Source organism: Diplotaxodon limnothrissa, linkage group LG2, assembly GCF_057381915.1.
Source record: "Diplotaxodon limnothrissa isolate DT_005_m linkage group LG2, D_limnothrissa_male_GT1.1, whole genome shotgun sequence".
In the NCBI taxonomy this organism is placed as follows: domain Eukaryota; kingdom Metazoa; phylum Chordata; class Actinopteri; order Cichliformes; family Cichlidae; genus Diplotaxodon; species Diplotaxodon limnothrissa.
In genome coordinates this window covers 33,517,583-33,539,044 of record NC_140597.1, presented here as the reverse complement: position 1 = coordinate 33,539,044, position 21,462 = coordinate 33,517,583, and the positions used below count along the sequence as shown (strand labels likewise).

General features: G+C 41.0%; 2 protein-coding genes and 3 non-coding genes across 5 annotated transcripts; 1 reads left to right on the top strand and 4 right to left on the bottom strand.

Annotated features, from left to right (window-relative positions):
• Positions 1-4,272: 4,272 nt before the first annotated feature.
• LOC146638927 (signal-transducing adaptor protein 1-like) lies at positions 4,273-10,937 on the top strand. Its single transcript, XM_085371772.1, has 10 exons — positions 4,273-4,374; positions 6,051-6,122; positions 6,278-6,394; positions 6,528-6,584; positions 7,219-7,391; positions 7,535-7,666; positions 8,155-8,224; positions 10,359-10,461; positions 10,532-10,708; positions 10,819-10,937. The coding sequence occupies exons 1-10, from the start codon at positions 4,273-4,275 to the stop codon at positions 10,935-10,937; spliced, it is 1,122 nt and encodes a 373-aa protein (XP_085227898.1).
• trnaf-gaa (transfer RNA phenylalanine (anticodon GAA)) lies at positions 8,477-8,549 on the bottom strand. Its single transcript has one exon. It is a non-coding gene; the product is annotated as a tRNA-Phe (tRNA).
• trnaf-gaa (transfer RNA phenylalanine (anticodon GAA)) lies at positions 8,827-8,899 on the bottom strand. The gene has a single exon. It is a non-coding gene; the product is annotated as a tRNA-Phe (tRNA).
• On the bottom strand, positions 9,770-9,843 carry trnaf-gaa (transfer RNA phenylalanine (anticodon GAA)). Its single transcript has one exon. It is a non-coding gene; the product is annotated as a tRNA-Phe (tRNA).
• Positions 10,938-12,282: 1,345 nt separating the features above from the next.
• ankrd13d (ankyrin repeat domain 13 family, member D) lies at positions 12,283-21,051 on the bottom strand. The gene is made up of 16 exons (XM_085371771.1): positions 20,438-21,051; positions 20,189-20,324; positions 19,978-20,102; positions 19,705-19,750; positions 19,276-19,419; positions 18,832-19,021; positions 18,603-18,669; positions 18,368-18,449; positions 17,785-17,846; positions 17,541-17,671; positions 17,302-17,459; positions 16,763-16,876; positions 16,485-16,657; positions 16,121-16,200; positions 15,013-15,246; positions 12,283-12,622 (listed from the first exon to the last, which is right to left on the bottom strand). The coding sequence occupies exons 1-16, from the start codon at positions 20,519-20,521 to the stop codon at positions 12,559-12,561; spliced, it is 1,890 nt and encodes a 629-aa protein (XP_085227897.1). The 5' UTR covers positions 20,522-21,051; the 3' UTR covers positions 12,283-12,558.
• Positions 21,052-21,462: the final 411 nt, after the last annotated feature.

Genomic DNA, 21,462 nt, shown 5'->3' with positions numbered 1-21,462 from the left:
ATAAGGAGCCCTGAGAAGAAAAAATATCACCGCTTTAGTGCCACAAACAGGATGACTGCAGAACTCGTTTAACTGTAATTCTATTTATTACTATCACCGAGATAGAAATCTGGATCATAATCGAAAACATGTGGAAATAAAACCAAGATAACAAGCCTCACCTTTCATGTTTTATTCACATTATTTGAAGCAAAGAACAGCCTAATAGAGCTTCATCAGTCCAACATATTATCCCCCATCCCTGTCGCCCCTGTGGCCACTTTCTCCTCTGTCAGTGGTATAGGGTTAGCATCATTAGGGGCCTCATGATGGAGAGCAGAGACTGCTTTCTCTCCTTTGTGTGCATCTCCCTGGCCTCCCCTCCAGGATGAGGGATTAAAGTAGAAGATGGGAGCTGCTAGAAGGAGCAGTGGGGTCAAAAAAAAAGAAACACCGCTGAGAAAGAAATCTGCTCAGCAGTAGACATCAATCTGCATGAAGCATGTAGAGAATATTAACAGGATGACGAATGTGTTTTTGTTTTGGTTTTACTAAGTATATCTAGACACGTGCACAAATCCCTCATGCACCACAAAAAATTTATGAAGCACCATGGCAACATCTGTGTGCAAATAATTCAGCATGTGACCACAATAAACCAAAGCTATCAAATCAGCTTCACCTTTAAACTTAGAAACCGCAATTCTGTTTATAAAGCAACAACAATCACCTCAAGGTGCTTTATACTGTAAGATAAAGACCCCACAATAATACAGAAAAACCCCAACAATCAAGTACTTGGTGACAGTGGGAAGGAAAAACTCCCTTTTACCAGGAGGAAACCTCTGGCAGAACAAGCGATGGGACGGGCAGCTATCAGCTGGGCGTAAAATAAATGTTCATGACAGAAAAACTGAATAAACCTTAAGATGGTCAATAAACAAGGCCTGGTTTAGCTTACTGGTGGAGCAGCTGCCCGATTTGTGTTCTTTGCTGTATGTCAAATATCAAATAAAGGCAAAAAAACCCCAAATAATCCTAAATGAAGGTCAATAAGCAAAAAAGTGGTCCTCTTCCTCAGATTTTATATGCCCTGGACGGGCATATAATAAGTGCTATAGATACAGATTAGACAGAAATACAGTACAAAGTAAAAAATGACAGGAACATGGAATAAATTCCCAGATTTATTGGATAGGTGAAATATGCCCTCAATCATTACACATGCTTAAAACTCAATTGGATACCAGATTTTCAGATGTATCTTGGAACGCAGCTCTTCTTCTCCCTGTACTAGTCACAGGCTAGTTGTCCACCAGTGTCACTGCGTTAAGTTGAATTAGCAAAAATATACCCTCATTTGGACCCGATATGTAGCGCATGTAAATCACCTCCCGGTACTTTAATCCAGATGTTTTAGTCAGACCCTGACCTCAGTGCATTCTGGTGTTCCATATTTAAATCACTCAGGGAGGCTTTAAACACACCAGCTGAGCCCAGTCCTATGATTGCCATATTTAGTGTGAAACCTGGTCTAAAAACATCCATAATACTCTTTCTTTTGATTGCCTGTTAGCCCATCATCTTGTTATTTAAAACTGGAATGATTACCTCCACCACCCCTTGCCAGGTGGATGAGGGACACCATGTTCCATTTGAAGTGAGAAAGGGTTAAATACAATACTGTTCAAAAGTCTTCAGTCACCATTCGTTTATTCATATTTTGCTAGGAAAATGGAAAATGGGTGTCTTTGTTCAGTTCTCTGTTGAGATAATCTCATTCTGCTTCACTAATGTTGAAGTCTGGGCTCTGGGGAGGCCAATCCATGACTGATCATGTTCTAGTGTGTGTGTGTGTGTGTGTGTTTGTATCCAAGTATAATTCTACTGCACTGACAGTATGTTTGGGATCATTGCAATACTGAAAAAAGAAGCAGCTATCAATCAGCTGCTTTTGAGATGGTATTGTATGGTGGATTTAAATTTGGTGGCACTTTTCTGCATTCATAATTCCATCAGTTGTGATAAAATCCCCTATTTGGCATAGCTCAACCTTTTTTCCCTGTTTCCCTTCTAGCTTCTTGACTGCCGCTCTTCCACTGAGACCCTTTCTGATGAGGTTTCAATGAACAGCGAGAGAGAACAAATCGTGTATTTTTTGTGACAAACTGCTAATAAAAATAGGTAAAATTGGTTCTTTTCTAAGTCCTTGTGTAGACACAAGACTTTTTCATCCCTTGAGTTTGGTGTCTTTTTTTATACTTGAATGATTGAAAATTCCTCTCAAAATAGAAGGACTGAAAATGAGCTTGCATCAGTAGAGGACAGCACTTCTGTGAGTAGTTTGTCTTGTAAAGTGACTCTGTACCAAGGATGCATTAACAGAGCTAGTAATGCATCCACACCCACTTCTTATCATAACAGCACAGCTCCGGAAACACTTCAAGCTAAAACTCATTAAGGCAAATCACTCAGAAGAGCATTAACACTTGATGGGATTATGAGACAGTGGAACAAATGCAAAGGCAGACAACTCAAAGAAGGCTCTTATTTTAGGGTTCTGATCACTTTGTTATGATACAATAGCAGCCAGTGTCTTAATCAAGCCGGTTACTATAGTGACTGTAATCCAGTGTCACTAATTCCAGATGTGTCTCAAGAGGTTTTACCGTCTGTTCAGGTTCTTTAACCCGTTTGGATCAGGAAAAAGGAAGAACAAACCTTAAGAAGGCTTATAAACATAATAGCTGAAAAGCTAATAATTCTATCTAACATCCTTGACTTTTAATGGTTGAGCTTTGTTAATGAATTTGTCAGTTTTACCTGCTCATCTTGGCTCAGGTCATATATTGGGTTTTTTTTAAATACCTTTTTTTCTTTGCAATTACCAAATTTATTAAAAAGCCCTATTTAAACATTCCTGGCAGTGTGGCTAACAACTCTAAAGCAAAAATGCAGGAAGTGTCATGCAGACAGACACGTGCAAGTAATTCCTCTAAAACACATTTTAGCTGAACAACTGCTCAAAGGTTTTAATGGCCGCCAATGTCACTGCCTGCTATCATACTGGTAAATGTCAGGGTAAAAGGTTAAAATGCTGCTTGGCATCAGTTAAACATTAACCATGTTCACCACAGATTGAATGCACTTGGAAAACAATGATGCTTTTCTTACCTCCCAAAATCCCAGACAATCTGAAGTAAGAGCCTTCTGCTGGTGTGATTAGCTGCACCTGAGAGTGTTACATGTAACCTTTATGTAACGGTTCATAAACTGTAACAAGTACCGTAGACACACTTCTACCTTACTACTGCTGAGGATAATACGATGTATTGAAAATGTATAGCTAACACTGTTATTTCTGTTATCTGCTACACAATATCGAACTATTTATTTTTCTAGCTAGCATCACTGAATTTTAAGTAGTGATGCAGGTTTCAGCAATTTACTTTTTTTTTTTAAGTTTTCAGTCTAATTTTGCCCTTGTCCTTTACACCTTAAAATATATTGATACCATCTTATAGTCAAGTTTAAACCATTCATGTATGTATTCTGTGTATTGTATATTTTCAACTTTGTGATAAATCTGTCTTAGTACATGGCGCCGTGCCAGCTCTCACACGACAAATCCTGCTGAATGTTTTTAAACAAGTGTTGCTTATCTTCTTTAATCGTGTGTTCAATCTAAATATTACGCTGACTTGCAATATTAAGAGCTTGTGCGTGCGTGTGTATGTGTGAATTCCTCAGAATCTGTTTGCAGTCCCATTTACACCTGAATTTAATTCTAGGTAAGAATTTATTATGTTTAAAGTTAAGATAAATCTCCAAGAAATAAGTGAAGTTAACTGAAATAATCTTTGATCTGATGTGAACGTGTGTGTGTGTGTGTGTGTGTGCATATTTTATTGTGGTGTAAAGCTTTTTAGGGATATGCTCAGGTCCAAAGTACAAAAGCACAAGTTAGTATGAGAGTTCTTATAACACCAGCTACTTCCTTCTTTATATATTTACTAACATTTCATCATTCTGAGGGAGAGGACAGTGCTGAGGCTGAAGTTGGGGGAAAGAAAGGCTTATCTTTGTACATTTATGGCCTCGTGATCAAAACTCTCATATTCTGGACGCCTAGTCTCAATTCATACCCGTTATCAGAGCCTCATAAGGAAACAAAATCAGAACAAAGCTTTTCCAGGACTCAGCAGTTCGCCCTTGACTAGTGACTGCACTGTAAGACATAAGCTGAGCCAAACCAGGGCAGAAGAAGACGTTGACTTGAGAGACTACTGGACAATGTCAGTGCCCCCCAGAGTTGTCCACAAGAGGAGGGAGACGATCACAGCCCTGCCTCTCTACTACTCCGGACACCTGCTGAAGAAACACAGTAAAGACAAGGTAAGAACGAATATGGGGAATAAACATGAGGAAATGTAAATAATTAAGACCAAACAAACCAAACAAAAGCTGCAAAAGTGTAACAAAAGTAAGGACTTATAATGGAGAATTAGCTTTGTCGGCCTGTTACTAAATCACTTATACTGACTGACAGTATTTTAATGCTGTAGGTCAGAGAGTTGGGTCTTACTGCACTGCACTGTAATGTTGGTTGCTGAGTACAAGCTACATATCTGATTATTAATCCGCTAGATTACATAAATTTGTGTAGCATAATCTGATTACTCTTGGACTACTTTAAAAAGTGGAGACAAAGCAAATTTTGTGTTACTCAACATCAAAAAACATAAAAATGTTTTATGTCTGTACTCTTCATGCAGTCATGACTTTCAGCAGACACACAGTGCTGTGGTACACATAAACTATGTAGGACACATTTTTATGAGATTGTTTTATTGGTTATCGAAAAGGTTTTATAACTGTAAAATATTTTAATGGCATGAAAAATGTAGAGAAGCAATTTTTGACATTATTATTCAAATGTAATCTGGGCTGACTGTAGTTGTTTCAATCTGACGTAAACTGTTACTGCCTTATTGTGGAGAGGGGACTAAATTTAACCACCTTTTATCACCGGTGAGTGAGTAGCTCGGCTCTGACGGTGCATCATATTTTATAATGGTAATCCTACAATAAATATACAAGACATAGAGGTCTGTATATAAATACCTCATCTGTAAATTATCTTACAGCCTTTAGATACGTGTAAATACAATCATGTGACAAAGAGCATTTTTGAAAAAGCTACATCCTTACTGTTTCCACAGGAGTTAAGAGGGTAAGAGGCAGCCATGGGCCGTTAATCAAATGTACTTGATGAACTGATCACCAGCAAGAGTTTTAGCAGTTTGCTAGTCTGGACCATTCTGGTGTGTTTTAAGACAATCTACCCAGGGTCGATGTCTCATCAAGATCAGAAAAATTTCAACAACAACCAAGAGCTACATTTCAGACTCTACAGGCCTCAGTTGGCGTGTTAAATGTTAAAGTTTACACCAGAACAGTTAGAAAAAGACTGAACAAGTAGTGCATTTTTGGAAGGGTTGCCAGCAGAAAGCCTCTGTTCTCACTAAAGCAAACATGGCAGCACAGCTTTGATCCGCAAGGTTGCATCTGAACAAACCACGAGACTTCTGAAACATCGTCCTTTAGACAGATGAGACCAAAGTAGAAATGTTTGGAGATAATGTACAGCAACACGTTTGGAAAAAACAAACACAACATATCAGCACAAACACCTGATACCGATTGCAAACATGGCGGTAAAGGTATCTGCAAAGTTCACAGGCCCTGTGAACTTTGCAGATACTGAGTTGACTGTGAATCTCTCTGTATACTAAATATACAAATGTGAGGCCATCTGTCTGACAGCTAAAACGTGGCAAAAGTGGGTCATGCAACTACACAATGGAGAGCACCAAATCTACTAAAGAATGGCTGAAAAGAGAAAAGAATCAAGGTGCTGCAGTAGCTCAGTCAAAGTCCAGATAGCAACTAGATACCGAATCAGGAAGTGTGCATAGTTTTCCACATGACTGCGTAGCTGAAAAACTGAAACAGGTCAAGTGTAAGTAGTTTAAGTGTGATGCCTGATATGTTCATCAAATGACTTTCAGGATTTCAAGAAATACTATGGAGAGCTCCGTGGGTGTTCGCTGTTTCTGTACAAGGATGACACACAGGATACCGTAAGCAAACACCTATGCTTGTTCACATTGTGCGCTTGACTTAATCACTGAATCATCTTTTGAAAATATGTGGAGTGTTTAATTCCAAGAATTAGGAAGTAGCTTTGAGGGGCAATAAGGAAGTGCTGGGAGCACTGACCTGATTTTTTTCTCAGTATACAGAGAAGTTGGACCTGGACCAGCTGAAGTCGATGGAGTCAGACTCTCCATATCAGAAGAAGGAACCCACTGTGTTCACTCTCAGCCTCAGCACAGAGAAGGTGCAACTTAAGGTCTGTTGTGATAAAACTCACTTCAAATGATCCAATTACATCTAATATCTAATCTTATAATTAATCACTGGATGGATCAATACTATACATCGCACCAGCTTTTTATCAACTGTGTGTGTGTGTGTGTGTGTAGATGGACAGTGCAGACATGGGAGAGGTGTGGAGGGGTTTCATCCTGACTGTGGTCAAGGTGAGCAAACACACGCCGATCTAATTGATTCAGCACAATTATTTCCATTTATACAGGATATTACACACACACAGTGATGTAGACAGTGGTATTTAAATAATGTTCACCTGGTACAGATAAAGTCTGAAGTCCTTCGCATTATTACTGCACAGCAGAAATCGAGACCCAGGCAACATTTTTCTGTTCAGTGATGATGACCCTCAGTTTCTTGTTTGTAGCTGAACGCCTGGTGTTGTCTTTTGTGATTGGATGTGTTGTGCATTCAAAGATGCTCTTCTACCTTAGTTGAAATGAGCCGTCAGGTATATGGTAAAATCCCAAAAGATCAGCAGTTTCTGAAATAATCAGACCTGCCCATTCAGCACCAACAGCAAAGGCCGAGTCACTTAAATCACCTTTTTTCCTTCTCAGTTTGAACTTCACCAGGTTACCTTGACGGTGTCCACATGCCTAAAATGTGCTGAGTTGCTGCCATTTGATTGACTGATTAGATATTGGTGTAAATGAGCAAGGTGCCAGATAAAGTGGCCAGTGAATAAACGTTTATATATTTTTAAAATATATCAGGATATATTTTTGAACATGTTACAGATGATCTGAATGGTACTGAGGTCGAGCTCGTGTTTCCTTGCAGAAGGAGCTTCCCAGTAAGCTGCAGCTGATGCCTGGCCAGGTGTTACAGCTGAAGGAGGTTCTCACTCAGGAAATAAAAAGAAAATCCCCATCGTCACGTCCACCGCTCCCACCTCGACCAGGTTTCCTCTCAGGCCCGCCATCCAAAGACAAATTGAGCTCTGAGATTGCTGAGTAAGCACTGTCTGCTGTTTGTGTAAACACTGATCATTTGTAGGTTCAGAAAATTCTCAGATAGACTTTAAAAAGTGTTTCAAAACAGTTAAAATACAATAAAATAGAAGTGTGCCTCCTTGTTTTTCCTTTGAATCCTGTAGGTGTTTCTTTGATGTGACTCGAAAGGAGGCTGAGAAGATGCTAGAGGAAAACCCAGAGTGTGGAAGCATCATCCTTCGCCCGTCCACCATGCCCAACAACTACGCCTTGACCCTCAGACAAGTGTCATCCAGGTCTGCTAATCTATTCAAACCTCTGATATACACCACTGAATGCAGAATACCTGCTCATAAATGACTATTGAATTTTGACCATTAATCTTTTTGTATTATAAATTTTCTCCTGTACTGACTGATTTCATCAGCACATCAGCTATAAATGTCTTGTTTTATATCTCTTACAATAATATATATTACTGAGTTTTAGAACTATTTTAATATTGTTCCTGCTAATTTCGTAATGTAACGTGAGTTTGAGTGCTTTGAAAGATGCCAACAAACAATTTATTCACCTTATTATTATTATTACTGGTAAGTCTGACACATTGACACAGAGAATGAAGTGTTCACCAGGAACTAACTGGCGATAAAAACAGTATTGAGTGGGACAGACAGAAAGTGGAACGTAATATGAACTTTGCTCAGTGAAAGCCCATTGAGCAAAAACACACTGTGAAGAATTTAACTGTAATATAATCATCACAACGTTTCTTCTGTTTCAGCGGGCCTGTAATGAAGAATTACAGAGTGACCCAAATAAACGCCGGATTTGTCATTGAACTGGAGACACCAGTAAGTCCTTACAGGCTCTCACAGCTTCTCACCAATCAGAATATATTTCAGCTAAAGGACACATTTACACATAAAGTTCCTTCAAAGCCACAGGAGCACAAGTGATTCAAAGAAGAATCATGAGCGTGTAGTGAGTGAAATTAGAGGCGGACAGATCAATCGTGTTGTTAACGATACTGGTTTTGGATCAACACTTTAGTAAGTTGTTTGGAGACATTTACCTGATGGCATTAACACATAATCAAAACACAATGCCGAAACCCGGGATTGAACCAGGGACCTTCAGATCTTCAGTCTGACGCTCTCCCAGCTGAGCTATTTCGGCAACAAACATGTTCAGCAGAAGGACCTATGTGTTCGCCTCACTTGAACAAACCTCAGGCTAGTTTTAAGTCATGATCCATGCCTAGAAACTCACAGGAAAAACAATTAAAATGGGATTAACTTCAGATGAAACCAGATTTTTTTACTGGGGCAACCCACATACACAATTCTGTTCAGGTTCATGGATGTAGAGGAGGACATGCAGAGGGTTGGTGTTGCAGAAAAATACTGTAGTTCACCTTTTCTAAAGATTTATTAATCAGTTAATCAAAGCACAATGCCGAAACCCGGGATTGAACCAGGGACCTTCAGATCTTCAGTCTGACGCTCTCCCAACTGAGCTATTTCGGCACTGGAGTGCCATTATGATGCATGCTCAATCATCCAGGTAAGTAAATCTCCAAAAGTTGATTCTGTTCATCTAGACGTAGCGTTTTGTGGGAGAAATGTTTCATCACTCATCCAAGTGACTTCTTCAGTCTCAGCTGACTGCAGGTTTCCCCAATCTTATAAACAGTACATTTGCATGGTTTCAGTCATTATGTAATGTAATGTTTATAAGATTGGGGAAACCTGCAGTCAGCTGAGACTGAAGAAGTCACTTGGATGAGTGATGAAACGATTCTCCCACAAAACGTCACGTTCATATGAACAGAATCAACTTTTGGAGAGCACTGGAGTATCACCAAGCATCCATGACTTGCACCAAAAAAGGCAAGTGATTCAGTAACTGACATCACCCAGGTGCTGCTGACCAACAGAGTGCCAGTGGAAACTGTACAACTGTTAGCACAAAGACAGAGGAAGAGGAAAAAGGGAAGGCATATGAGGAGGGAGCAAGAGAGAAGGAAAGGCAGGAGTGTACATATGTGCAAATGCATTTCTCTTACTAAACCATTTACTGGTTAAATAAGGGGAAATAAACAGACTTTTCAACAGCATAAGATTAATTGCCAAGAACTACTGTTCCAATAAAGAAATTATTGATCAAACACGAATGTCCTTACTTTCTGTGCCAAGTAATTTTAACTGAGTAAATGACTTGAATTTGGTAGTCATGTGGGAGAGCACCAGACTGAACATCTGCTAAGAGGGCAGTATGTCCTCTCAGGCTTTTTTTTAAACATTTAACCATTTTAGATACAGGTCAGATTTAAAAGGCAGAGGTTGTGGTTCAGTTTTATTAGGCCATTATCATCCTTTCTCTGATTAAATGTATAATGCCGAAACCCGGGATTGAACCAGGGGGCCTTCAGATCTTCAGTCTGACGCTCTCCCAACTAAGCTATTTCGGCAATGCACTACACATGGAGAATGAGAGAGAGCACTGTGACCCGTCACCTGACCAAAACAGTCAAATAATTTCAACATTATCAGTTGTTGATCAAATGATGACCAAAAACTCATTTAAAAAAGCAAAATGCACTTACAGAAAGGACACAGGATTAATAAATGCTGCAGAAAATCATTATGTGATTTATTGCATAGAGCAATAAAACTGCAGAGCTAATAAAGACTGAAGATCTGAGGGTCCTAGGTTCAAGTCCAGGTTTTGGCAATGTAGTACATTTCTGTGGAGCACAAAGTTCAGATTATTGCCAGTTTGCAAGTCTCAGCAGAACAGTGAAGCTTTACAGTGTTAAACAGGCCGCCTGTAATTATCGTTGTTTTATTATTATTTTATAAGCTGTAGAAGTGTCATAAAATCTGCTGTCTGTAATAGAGGAATGACAGATACTTCTGATAAATCAAAGGGGAGCATCATTAACCGAGTCTATCTTTGGCTTTTTTTTTCACACGTCCTCTGTAGGTGACCGTCAGCTCCCTGAAGGATGTTCTAAAATACTTCATTGAAAAAACTGAGTATCGGCTTTGTCCTTTCATTCCATCTCAGCCCTATGACACTTTGATCGGTGAGAGTACTGCTTTTAAAAATGGTTACAGTGAAGTGGGCAACTCCTAACCACCGATTGTGTTCAATAGAGGCGTCACCAGCTCCCAAGTGCCTCAACACAACCGCACGTGCACCTAAACCACTACCAAAGGCACAAGTGCCCCCTATGCTGCGGTCACGGACCAAAGAGGAGATTCTGCCAAACAAGCCTGATGAGGGAGAATATGTCATTCCTGATGATCCCAATGACTCCAGCCTGAATCTAGGTGAGCAGAGTGAATGTTGATTTAAAAACAAAACAAACAAGCGAACGGGCAGAAATCAAGGCAAATGTAAGAGCAAGTCTAAATGACTTGAATGCTTTTGTTTAAACCAGCTCAGTTGGATGATGAGCTCAGGAGAGCCCTAAAACAACGGAGAGAAAACATCTATGTTTCGACTGATGAGAAAGTCTCCCCTTATGAAACAAAACTGAATGGAAAAACAACGATCTAACACGGCACAGTGGACGACCGAGAAACCGACAGCGTGAAGTAGGGACTGGTGTAACCTGACAAGTATAACGTAAAACTTTTACCTACAGCTCAGAGATCACAATGTTCACGGTGAAAATGGCTAAATTCTGCTTTATTGAAACGAAATTTATACATTTTTCTCCAAGATGGGAGAGTTTGGACCGTTGCTTAAATATTGTGACCAAATGAGCGGACGGTGCTAGATGATCAAAAGGATTTCTGTGTTTATTTCAGTGACCACTAATATCTGCATCCGTCATTGCAATCCAGCTGAGGGGTGTCAATAAAAAAGCTGAACATTTCATCCCGTAGTCAGTCCCAAAAACTTTGTAAAAGATTAAATGTTTGTTCAAATCTTTGTACCTGTGGATGGATCCGTATTGGAACTTTTACACTGAGGGTTCACCAAAGTAATCAACCCCCTCGGGAACTTGGATGTTAATCAATGAAAAGTCATGCCCTGGATGTTTAGACTGGGCTGAGGGTGGCCATCAGCGACACCGCTACAGCTAAAGTAATAATACCAGAAGCAGGAGGGTCTGAACATGAGGATGAAACATGTTTGAGAGCCCGAGAATATTTTTAAAAAGCTTGGCCAATGCTAGATAAGATTTTCACATTGCAGAGTTGTAAGATTATCAGTGAAGGTCTTTAATATGTTCTTGATGAAAGATTGTTTATATGTGCAACGTTGCATCACTGTACTCCATTTTTGTATTTTTCATAAGTTTTGTAAGAGTGAGCTTAAACGCTGTCACTGGGGTTGAATATGATTCCAACTCTGCTGAGTGCTTTCTTGCTTTACTGATTGATTGATGACTATTTTCACAATACAAAAGTGATGACTCTGATGTCAAAAATCTCACGTAGGTGAAAACAATCAACTGCCAAAGTAACATGAATAGGTTTTGCAGATTAGCTTTGGTTTTTGTCTCAGCTTCTGCCTGTTATTCATGTTTAAATGTGTAAAAAAAAAAAGAGAAAAGAAACAAAAGCTTAAAGCACTGTTGTTTATTTCGGATCAATGTATAATTAAATTGTAAATATAGAAAACTGATGTTTCTTCTTATTCTTTATTAATAAATTAAAAACAAACAAACAAAAAAAAAACCACAGACACAATCCAGGATCATTGTTATTTTTTTTTTATTTTCCACACACAGGAGTAAGCCAACATAAACTTTTGAAATGTTATAGTTTTATAAGTTATTCCATTAAGATTGCACTTTATTTTATTTTTTATCTTTATTGTGGATCATGTTATAGGTTTAAAGTTTAAGGATCATTCATTACTCAGTAAAGACAGCAAGACTGTGAAAAATATTCAATAAAAAAGAAAACCAAACACACTATCCCTTTTCGTCTCACTCCTTCACTATAGTGTTTATTTTTTGTTGTTTTTTAAGAGTAGCGGTCTCTTCCTGTTTCACATTTCTTATATTCAGGTCCTTTACACTCTGTTGTAGCAGCCTTCGTGTGAGAAATACAAATAAAATGTCTGTAATAAGTTAACATCTCAGGATTTAAAAAATAAAACAGAATAAATAAGATGATTGTTCCCTAATGTAGACCTGCCTCCGCCTGCCCTTGTCGGTGTTACATTACTTTTCGGTGAGTGACAGCTGCAGGATCCTCTCCAGCTCCTCCTCCTCCTCCTTACGCTTCCTGTAGCAAAATAAGAAGTTCATCTGTCAGAACACTGACAGCATCATCACTTTAAGGTGACTTTCTTCACAGGTTTAAGGCATCTGAAAAGCTGTTCGGATCGTGTTATAAGTGTAATCTGAAGGTGAAGTGTCTTGCCCAAGGACACAACGACCGAGACTGTCCGAGCCAGGGCTCGAACCGGCAAACTTCCGGTTACAAGACGAACTGCCAACTCTTTAAGCCACGATCGCCCGATAGTGTGTTAAAGTAGTGTTAAATGTAAAGTGGTGTATTTGATATCCCCGTGTAGGTGTTCCTGCATCATCTTAACCCTTCAAAGCATGAATCACAAAATAATTGTCAGAAAATTCCAATTTTTTAACAATAGAGTATTTGGTGAATCTTCTGATGAAATTTAAAAAACATGAAATATTAATTTGCATATATGAGTTAAAATTTGTATCATATTTTATAATATTTTTTGCAATTTATTCCATACAAATATCTCCTGCAGTTTATTTGGGTTTTTCAGGGGGTGGGGTTAGGGAAGGGAGATCACACTTGTGATGTAATCTCAAAAACTCACTTAACAAATATGATTTGGCTTTAAAGGGATCAAGCACATTGTTGTGATGCTGATCCTGGAGCAACATTAGTATTGATGATGCAGGAACAACACCAACACACCAAAAGATTGAACAAATGTGGCTTGTTTGGAAGGACTGAAAGAAGAAAGCCTCCTCTCTCTAAAAAGCACATGGCAGTACAGCTTGGGTTTGCAAAGCTGCATCTGAACAAAGACTTTTGGAACAATGTCCTTTGGACAGACGAGTGGTGATGATCTGGGCTTGCTTTGCAGTCACAGGGCCAGGGCACCTTGTTGTCATTGAGTGGACTATGAACTCCTCTGTATACCAAAGTATTCTAGAGTCAAATGTGAGGCCATCTGTCACAACAGAATGGCTGACTCAACCTGATTGAAATGCTGTGGTAGGGCATTAAGAGAAACCCTGCGAACCTCGATGAACTGAAGCAATGCCGTAAAGAAGCGTGACGTGAGAGACTGATGTAGAAAATAATTAAGTCAAGTTATTTATACTGAAAGGTGTTTCTACAAGCTTCTCAATCACATGGTGTACTCCGTTTCTCACAGGACCATAGCTGAAAAAAAAGTTGTCAATCTAAGAAAACTGCACAGTTCTTGCTGAAGCGCGCATGAATTATGAAAATCAAGAAATTTACTAATAAAAATGAATTTTTTGTTGAACAGGTGAATGTATTTAATCAGGTTACCACCCAAACGAAAGGCACCAAAAGCAACGTGACTTCACACCGAATTTGCAGCTCATTACCATCTGACACAAAGGAGGATGGAAGAGTAACTCACTGCTAAATGTGCATTAACTCACCAGAGATGACTGAGGATGACCGACTGAAAACAATACACGAGTCTGAGTCGTTGTGAGTCCTAATCTGGGTCAGAATTTTTTAATTTTCACCTTTATTTCATAAAATTGTGTCCGTAGAAGTTCACAAGACTGCAGAATGAGAAGTGACCCCCCACAGCCCCCCACTGTTTTGCTCATTCAGTGGACTGAACCTTTCACTTCGGGCATTTAGCATCTGCTGAAATCCCTCGTGCTTCATAAAGACACTTTTAAACTGCCTGTATAGCTAGTAGTTTGCAGGTTCAATCGGGCCTCTTTGACAGCAGCTGAACTATGAGCCGCCATTAACACCAGAAATAATTAGACCGCTACAGCTGAAGGCTGATATAGTTATAATAACATCAGATAAACTACTTTGCTATTTGGCTATGATAGCGCTGGGTAGCATTAATGGGGTGCTGACAAGCAGTATTTTATCCCTCATTATCTTCCTCTCCTTTTTTTCATATTTTATTTTTCAAGCTTAAAACATTTTTAATGTTTCCAGCCACGTGAGAGCAAGGAAACTTGTCTGCAGTGTCCCCCGCCTCTAGCCCAGTGACAGATGGATAACCCTGAATTAGATACGTGGTTATGAAAAAGGGTGGTTAGATGAATGGATGAATCCATCTGAATCCAACTGCTTCCCTAAGCAGGGAATAATTTGTCAGCATCATTTGTTTTTTGAGAGATTTTTGACACCTAAAGTGTCGCAGTTGTTGTTTGTCACACCATGCTGCCAAAATATGAGTTTGAGATGAAAGAGCAGAGGGCGGCACTCTCTGTGTGCACACTCCATTAAATTAAAACAAAAATAAAAAAGATGACTAATACTTTGTAAGCTCTACAAATTCTAGCAGGTGTGAGAGGTTTTTTGTTTGTTTGTTGTCGTTTCTTCCTTCTGTCTAACAATTATAGGTCATATAAACCCACAATTTCAGAAATGACTCATTTCCTCATCCATCTCGTCTCCACTCCCACCTGTCTATCTCCTCCTGCTCCCTGCAGGACAGCTCCATGGCAATCCGCAGCTGCTCGTCGAAGCTGGTCGCCACACCGTAGTGTGCGGATAAGCGCGGATCGGTCACTGTGCTGTAGGAGAGCGGGGAGTTGGCGGTGGGGTCCAACGGAGAGACAGAAGAGGGCTGGCTGGGGTCGGCCATCTCCTCTCCCTCTCTGCTGGCCAGTGAGATGGACAGAGACTCCTGGATCGCCCTGAGATGGGAGAGAAATGAGGACACCGTTAAATAACGACGGGTCTCTTAACAGGAGACTTTTCAAGCTGCGCTTCATTACAGGATAAATTTAAGCTGGTGCTCTCAGGAGAAGGTGGGAAGAAAAAGCTCATCACTGAACTCTATTTAGAAATGTGTAATTAAGTCACTTCACAAGCCAGGGATTTCCCTACATAACAACAAGGAAGATAAGTTAAAACTGTCTGATTTTTCTTTACAGTAACAACTACAAGAGAGTTTGTGAGGTCATAACCTTTTAACCAGACATGTCAAAAGGTGAGTGAAAAGTATATGATCAGTGCCATTTGTTTCCATTGTGAAGAGGAGGAGCACTGGCAAGAAAAAGAGCCTGTTAAATTTGGTTGCAGAGGTGTTATCACTTTCTTAGAAAGTGTAAGTATTAAAGTTTAATACCAGAGAAAACATATGGAGGATATCTACCTGCATGTCCTCATATCTCTGGCTGTTTTCTGAAGCTTTCATTCAGGCATAAAACCTTTAACTAGTGTGAGCAGCGTGAAAGTGTCCGTGAACTGAAGCTGGGCCTGGCAGCTGATCAGTGTTGCATACGATTTAGACAGACTGACTGAGATAGCAGACGTTTAGTCTCATCATTTCATTTGCAGAACAAACAAAAGTCAGAATGTCCAGCCAACAGTCCACGGACCAGTCATTAACATGTGTTGCATAGATGAGTGACTCAGCTGCCAGGTTTATGCTCCTCTCTGTCAAACACGACAATCTGGAAACAGTCCTTAGGTGTGTTGTGTGCCATCTCAGAACGTTTGAAGTAATTATTAAGGACATGGCCAGTTTAAGAAAAGAAGATGGGTAAAGCCTGAGGATAAGCTCACCTCTCCAGCTGAGAGTCTTCCTCGTACACGGGAGACTGTGGCACCGGACGGCTGTTGGTGAGGGCCTCCCAGATGGTCACCTGAAAACCAGACACAAGGGTTACACCTGGCTTTAGATTTAAGGACAACCTACACAGAGACTGTGCTGAGCTTTTAAATAATTCACAGTGGAATGAGTTTGAGATGATAAAAACACTGTAACAGTATTATGACCCGAGACCCTTTGTTTTTTAAAAGGTGCTGTAAAACGTCACATGAGAAGGGCAAATTAATAAACTGAGAGAAAATTTAAAAAAAACCCAGAAAAGTCTTGAAAGGAAAAGAAGAACAAGGCTCTGTGACCCAGAAGGGGATTTGTTCTGACCTGGTCGCTCTCTGTGCCGGCGTCCAGCAGGCTCTGCTGAATGGCAAACTGCAGCAGGTTGTCATCCTCGTCCCTCATTGGCTCGCTGCGGCCCGGACCGAGAGTGGTGTAGTCGGGAGGGGGCTCAAACACTGAGGGGTCCACCTCACAGTGGAAGGGAGGAGTGGCCTGACCTGTGATATGAGAAAGTACATGATAATAACAATGATAATGATTACATGTCAATTTAAAGTCATGTAAAGGTATCAGGTACCACTAAATGTTAGGTCAGTAGTTACCAGCTTCTCCGGGGCTCTCTGGTTTGTGAACCGTCACAGAACTGACCGGCTCGTCACAGCCGCACAGGTTGCTGAACGTCACTCTGGCATTCAACACATGAAACAGAGGAATCTCTGAAAGGCAGACGGAGAGTTCAGTCAGACATGAGATGTGGTGGCCAGCAAGGACTTAAACAAAAACATATAAATAAAACTCCTTCCAAACCCACAAAAGGTGATTGGAGGCTCAGAGGTGATTGCATTTCTGGGATCTTCAATATATTTAATATAATTATATACTTCATATAAGCTAGGATTGCACACCCTAAACAAGACAGTTGCCATTTGGATTTAACCAGTTTTGACCGATGATTTGATACATGTGATTTTTACACCCTGGTAAACATAGAAACTAAAGTCTTTGCTCTCTCCTCTTTCATTTATACAGGTGCTTGCTCTTGTTATTGCAAAATAACTACCGTGAGATAATGTCAAGTTGGCAAACTTTCAAAAAGTCTCAAATAGTGCCACTAACAACATATATCTTTAACCACACTCACCTATCTTGACAGGGAAGCCTGGTGGCAGGCGGAGGGTGATGAAGTCACGCAGCTTGGCAAAGTGGGCGTTCGAAATGGCCATGAGGTCTATGATGGGTGTCACTTGCTCGGCCAGGGACAGAGGGTGAGACTCGCTCAACCACAGCGTTGCTTTAAACCTAGAATGGAGGCAGAACAACAAAAAGAGAAATAAGGGTGGTGATGAACATCTGTGCATGGATTTGCGTTGTGTATCTTACCTCTGAACTTTGCTGGTAAGCTCAATGGGGCGTCCAATGTCGCGGCCGTTCAAGTTGAACTCCGGGTTGAAGTATTCCTCAGCTGTGATGGCTGTGGGGTTGTGAGGACTGGCGCACTGGGACACGTTGCTCTAAGAGAAATATGGAAAGGGAGCAGTAAGTAACAGTGTTCATTAAAGGAGGCTGAAAGCAGTGTAGGTGGTGTGTGTGTAGATGTTAATGCACGGGCGCTGCTGAGACTTACCCCATTGTGAGCTGTGTGCTGTTCAGCAATCCCCAGGAAAGACTGCAGAGGAGTCTTTGAGCCTGAGTAGGAAGACAAAAAGGAATAAAAAGAGATCACTATAAAAGTGCTACAAAAATCCATTAAAATTTACTCTGTATGGTCTGTTTAAAGTGGACTGTAAATTTCCAGCCCCATATTTTTATTCCAGCACTTTATTAGAGCAGCTCTGCAAGACCCATAGTTCAAAATAGTCCTTATTTATCTTTTACTGTGCCTATGGACTGATGATCTATCTGACATGGAGCATTCTGAGCAGTTAGATGCTTCGGTTTCAATCTCAGAGGGATTACTCATACTTATTATTTAAAACCTTGACCACGTTTAACATGAACATTCACACTTGTAGCAGTGTATATATGACCAGAAACAAGTAAAAGCATAATAAGTCCACTTAAGGAAAGTATCCATGAAGAGCTAATTTTCTAATACAATCAACATTTTATTACAATAAATTGGTGAAAAATCACATTTTTCAGTCTCCACGATCTGTTCAAGATACACACCTCAGTTATGAGGTGTATCTGTGTGTATCCGTTGTTACCTTTGCTTCTCGACTTGTCCTGGTCTGACAGATGTTCTGTCCTTGAACGAGTCACCAGCTCCACATTGGTAGCGCTGTAAACCTATACACAACAACGCACAAAGGAAAAGCACCCGTGAGCATTTTAGTTTGCTTTCAGTCAGGAGTATGAGTGTCTGCCTGTCTAAATTCAAAAGCACAGTTTGAAATAAATAATTAAATACATCTAAAACTAAATGGGCTCACTCGCACTTACCTTAGCTTCATACCCACTGACGACCTCGCTCTTTTCAGAGCGCCAGCCCCAGATTCCAGACTTGTTCCTAAACACACAATGACAAATTAAGTACTCATTGTGCTAATATAATATATATTTCTACATGACTAACTGTGAGGATGCACTCAGAGTTTATGCACGGAAACATGAAAAATGAGATGTGTAGAAATAATTTAAGAATTCTGCGTATATGTATACAGTATGTTACCGCTCAAATGCAATATTGCGAGTGTTGAGGTGCGTGGAGACAATAGGCGATGTGAGTCTCTGGGCTGTGTTCTCTTGAGATGGCTGCATTGCTGCCAGGAGCGAAGGCGCATCACGAGGGGACAACACAAGCGGCTCTGTGTACACGACCTGCTTCTCATGGTCCACCTCCATGACCACTGCCCCATCGTCTGAGAAGAGACGGACAGATAGCACAAACAGCTAGGCTGTGTAATCAGGGTGCATACAAAACTCAATCAAGATACAGGTGCAAGAGGAAAATGACAATAATTCTGACAGAATGAAAGCCATCACAAAGCTAGAAGAACAGAATTGCTTTTTAGTCTTTCAGGAATGGCCTACATCAGCTCAGAATCTATCTATGTTAGTTTCTAAGTTAAAAGGCTTGCATGCTATTGTGGCCTAAGGTGCAAAAAGCGCATACCTCCACCCTTGAAGATATAGCTGCGTCGTCCTTTCAGCCAAGTCATGTGTTCAAAACCCAGGAGTGTGGTGTCCACACGGAGGCAAGAGCCACTCTTCCACACCCGGTAGACATCACTGGGGCACACTTTTGACACCAAGGGCACTGAGATGGAAGTTGAAGAAGATGAGATGCAGTTACAGTGAAGTAGCACTAGAAACAATTTGAATACCTAATGAATAAAAAGCTGGCTGACAATAAAGCTGACAATTTTTGTCTGAATTTATTAACTATCAATGAGAGAATCATATATGCTATAATCTGGTTGGTAGTGATACTCTAATTTTAATCCGCTGAACAACATCTGTTTGCGGCTGTTGTGGGAGCTGTCCAGCTAGTTGTGGTGCTGAAACTGACCTCTGTGGATATGCATTAATGAGCCACACTCACCCCAACTGGTAAACTCCCATTTCATCTCCACATAAAAGTCTCGTGCCTGGAAGACACAGAAGACACTCTTAGATCTTCTCAAGTCGTCTACCGTTTATGCCTTCAGATTCAATACAGCTCAAGAGCTGCTAAAAACATACACTGACACATCAGACTTAAATTCTTCCCCATCAACCTTCAACCAGGCACCAAGGAATTGATGAGGGTTGTCTCAGTTCAACGGGTCAGGTGTAAAACCCAAGAGATTACATTTGTGCAACCAGATGGATCTACCTGTCTTAGTTTGCTGAGCAGCTCGGGAATGCCCGCCAGTCTCTCAGTGGCACGCTTGAAGTCTCTGTACTGAAGCACCAGCTGTACAAGCTCAGGGTCCCCCGTGCTCACTGCCTCCTGCAAGACTGAAACATGCATTTATTTACAGAGGGTGTTTCTCTTTCCCTCAGTAGCCTGAGGGTAGGAAACAGAGAAGCAGCAGAGCACTCACTGGTCCAGCCCTGTGCGTTGCAATGTGTAGGGTCTGCAGAGTGCCTGAGCAGCACCCGGGTTGACTCCAGGTGGCCCAGACACACAGCAAGCTCCAGCGGGGTGCGCCCTCTCGGATCCAAGCGCTCCAGATCCTGCTGCAAAACCAAACACACAAGCAGCAGCAGCATGAGCGCAATGCAGTTCGACATGCCAAAAAAAAAACCCCCATCATCAATCACCAGCTCCAAAAAACAAAATCAAGTCTTACCTCTTTCTTCTGTAGCTCTCGATCCAGCTCCAGGTACTGATTGTTCCAAACCAGATAATGCAAAGGAAACGCTTCTTGAGCCATGTTTGACAACCGTTTGAGAGTTAATCAGCAGGAAAGCTACGACTTCTGCAGCGACACCACAGCAGACGGGTGCTGCGCTGATCGGCACCGCTGCTTAGCTAGCTAGCCTCGTTTACAGCAGGGAATTGTAAACTCTGAATGCAAGAGGTGTGTCACCAAGGGGGAAAAACCCTTCCACTCACTAAATATACCAAAGTTGCTAGCGTTAGTCAGCAACTAAACGACTACTGTACCTGCCTATGGAAATTAGTGGGCTGAGTTAGCTAGGCTAACTCAGCCCACTAATTTGTTGTAGTTAACGTTAACTAGCAGCTAGCTGGGCTAACGTTAGCTAACTGGCTAATAACATCATTTCCCTCTCGTTTTGGCGCCTGTGTTCCATTATTCGTAACTGAAGACAGCCTAAAATGCGCCTCAGTGTCCGCTCATTTTTTCCACAGTGTCCTTAAAGTAGTAAAATAGCGGGTGAAATTGCCGGCTGATGGAGTTAGCTAGCTTCTCCCCCGCTGCTGCTACTGCAACCATTCCCCCCTTTCTTATCGCAGGGCTGTCTAAATAACACAAGACACGGCCTTTACTCCGCTTTCACATCCAGGTCCCTCGAGTTGGGGCATCCGAGATGATGCTGGTGACAGTTGATGTCGGGACGGCACTCGTTTCCTGCCAAGCAAACGCCTAATAAAGGCGATTACATCTGTCAGTCTGCTGCGATCCGGTACAAATATTCCTGTGTATTTACAGCCGCAGCGGCAGTTTTCTTTATTATTTATTTATCTAGGCGTCGCTTTATTTCCAGGTTATTGAGAGATGCTGGGTGGAGCCACCGAGGAGTGGATAGATGGTATAAACAGGAAAATACTAGTGATGTAATTGCAGTGCATCTTCCCCACTTTCAGCTCAACAGAAATCACGAAACCCAGCCATTGTTTATCATTCTTTTA

Coding starts and splice junctions, on each gene's coding strand:
- LOC146638927 (XM_085371772.1), top strand. CDS start 4,273: ATGTCAGTGCCCCCCAGAGTTGTCCACAAGAGGAGGGAGACGATCACA. Junction 6,395..6,527: donor CAGAGAAGGTGCAACTTAAG/GTCTGTTGTGAT, acceptor GTGTGTGTGTAG/ATGGACAGTGCAGACATGGG. Junction 6,585..7,218: donor TCATCCTGACTGTGGTCAAG/GTGAGCAAACAC, acceptor GTTTCCTTGCAG/AAGGAGCTTCCCAGTAAGCT.
- ankrd13d (XM_085371771.1), bottom strand. CDS start 20,521: ATGGCTCAAGAAGCGTTTCCTTTGCATTATCTGGTTTGGAACAATCAG. Junction 20,325..20,437: donor GAGAGCTACAGAAGAAAGAG/GTAAGACTTGAT, acceptor TTGGTTTTGCAG/CAGGATCTGGAGCGCTTGGA. Junction 16,658..16,762: donor AGAGAGCCCCGGAGAAGCTG/GTAACTACTGAC, acceptor CTCATATCACAG/GTCAGGCCACTCCTCCCTTC.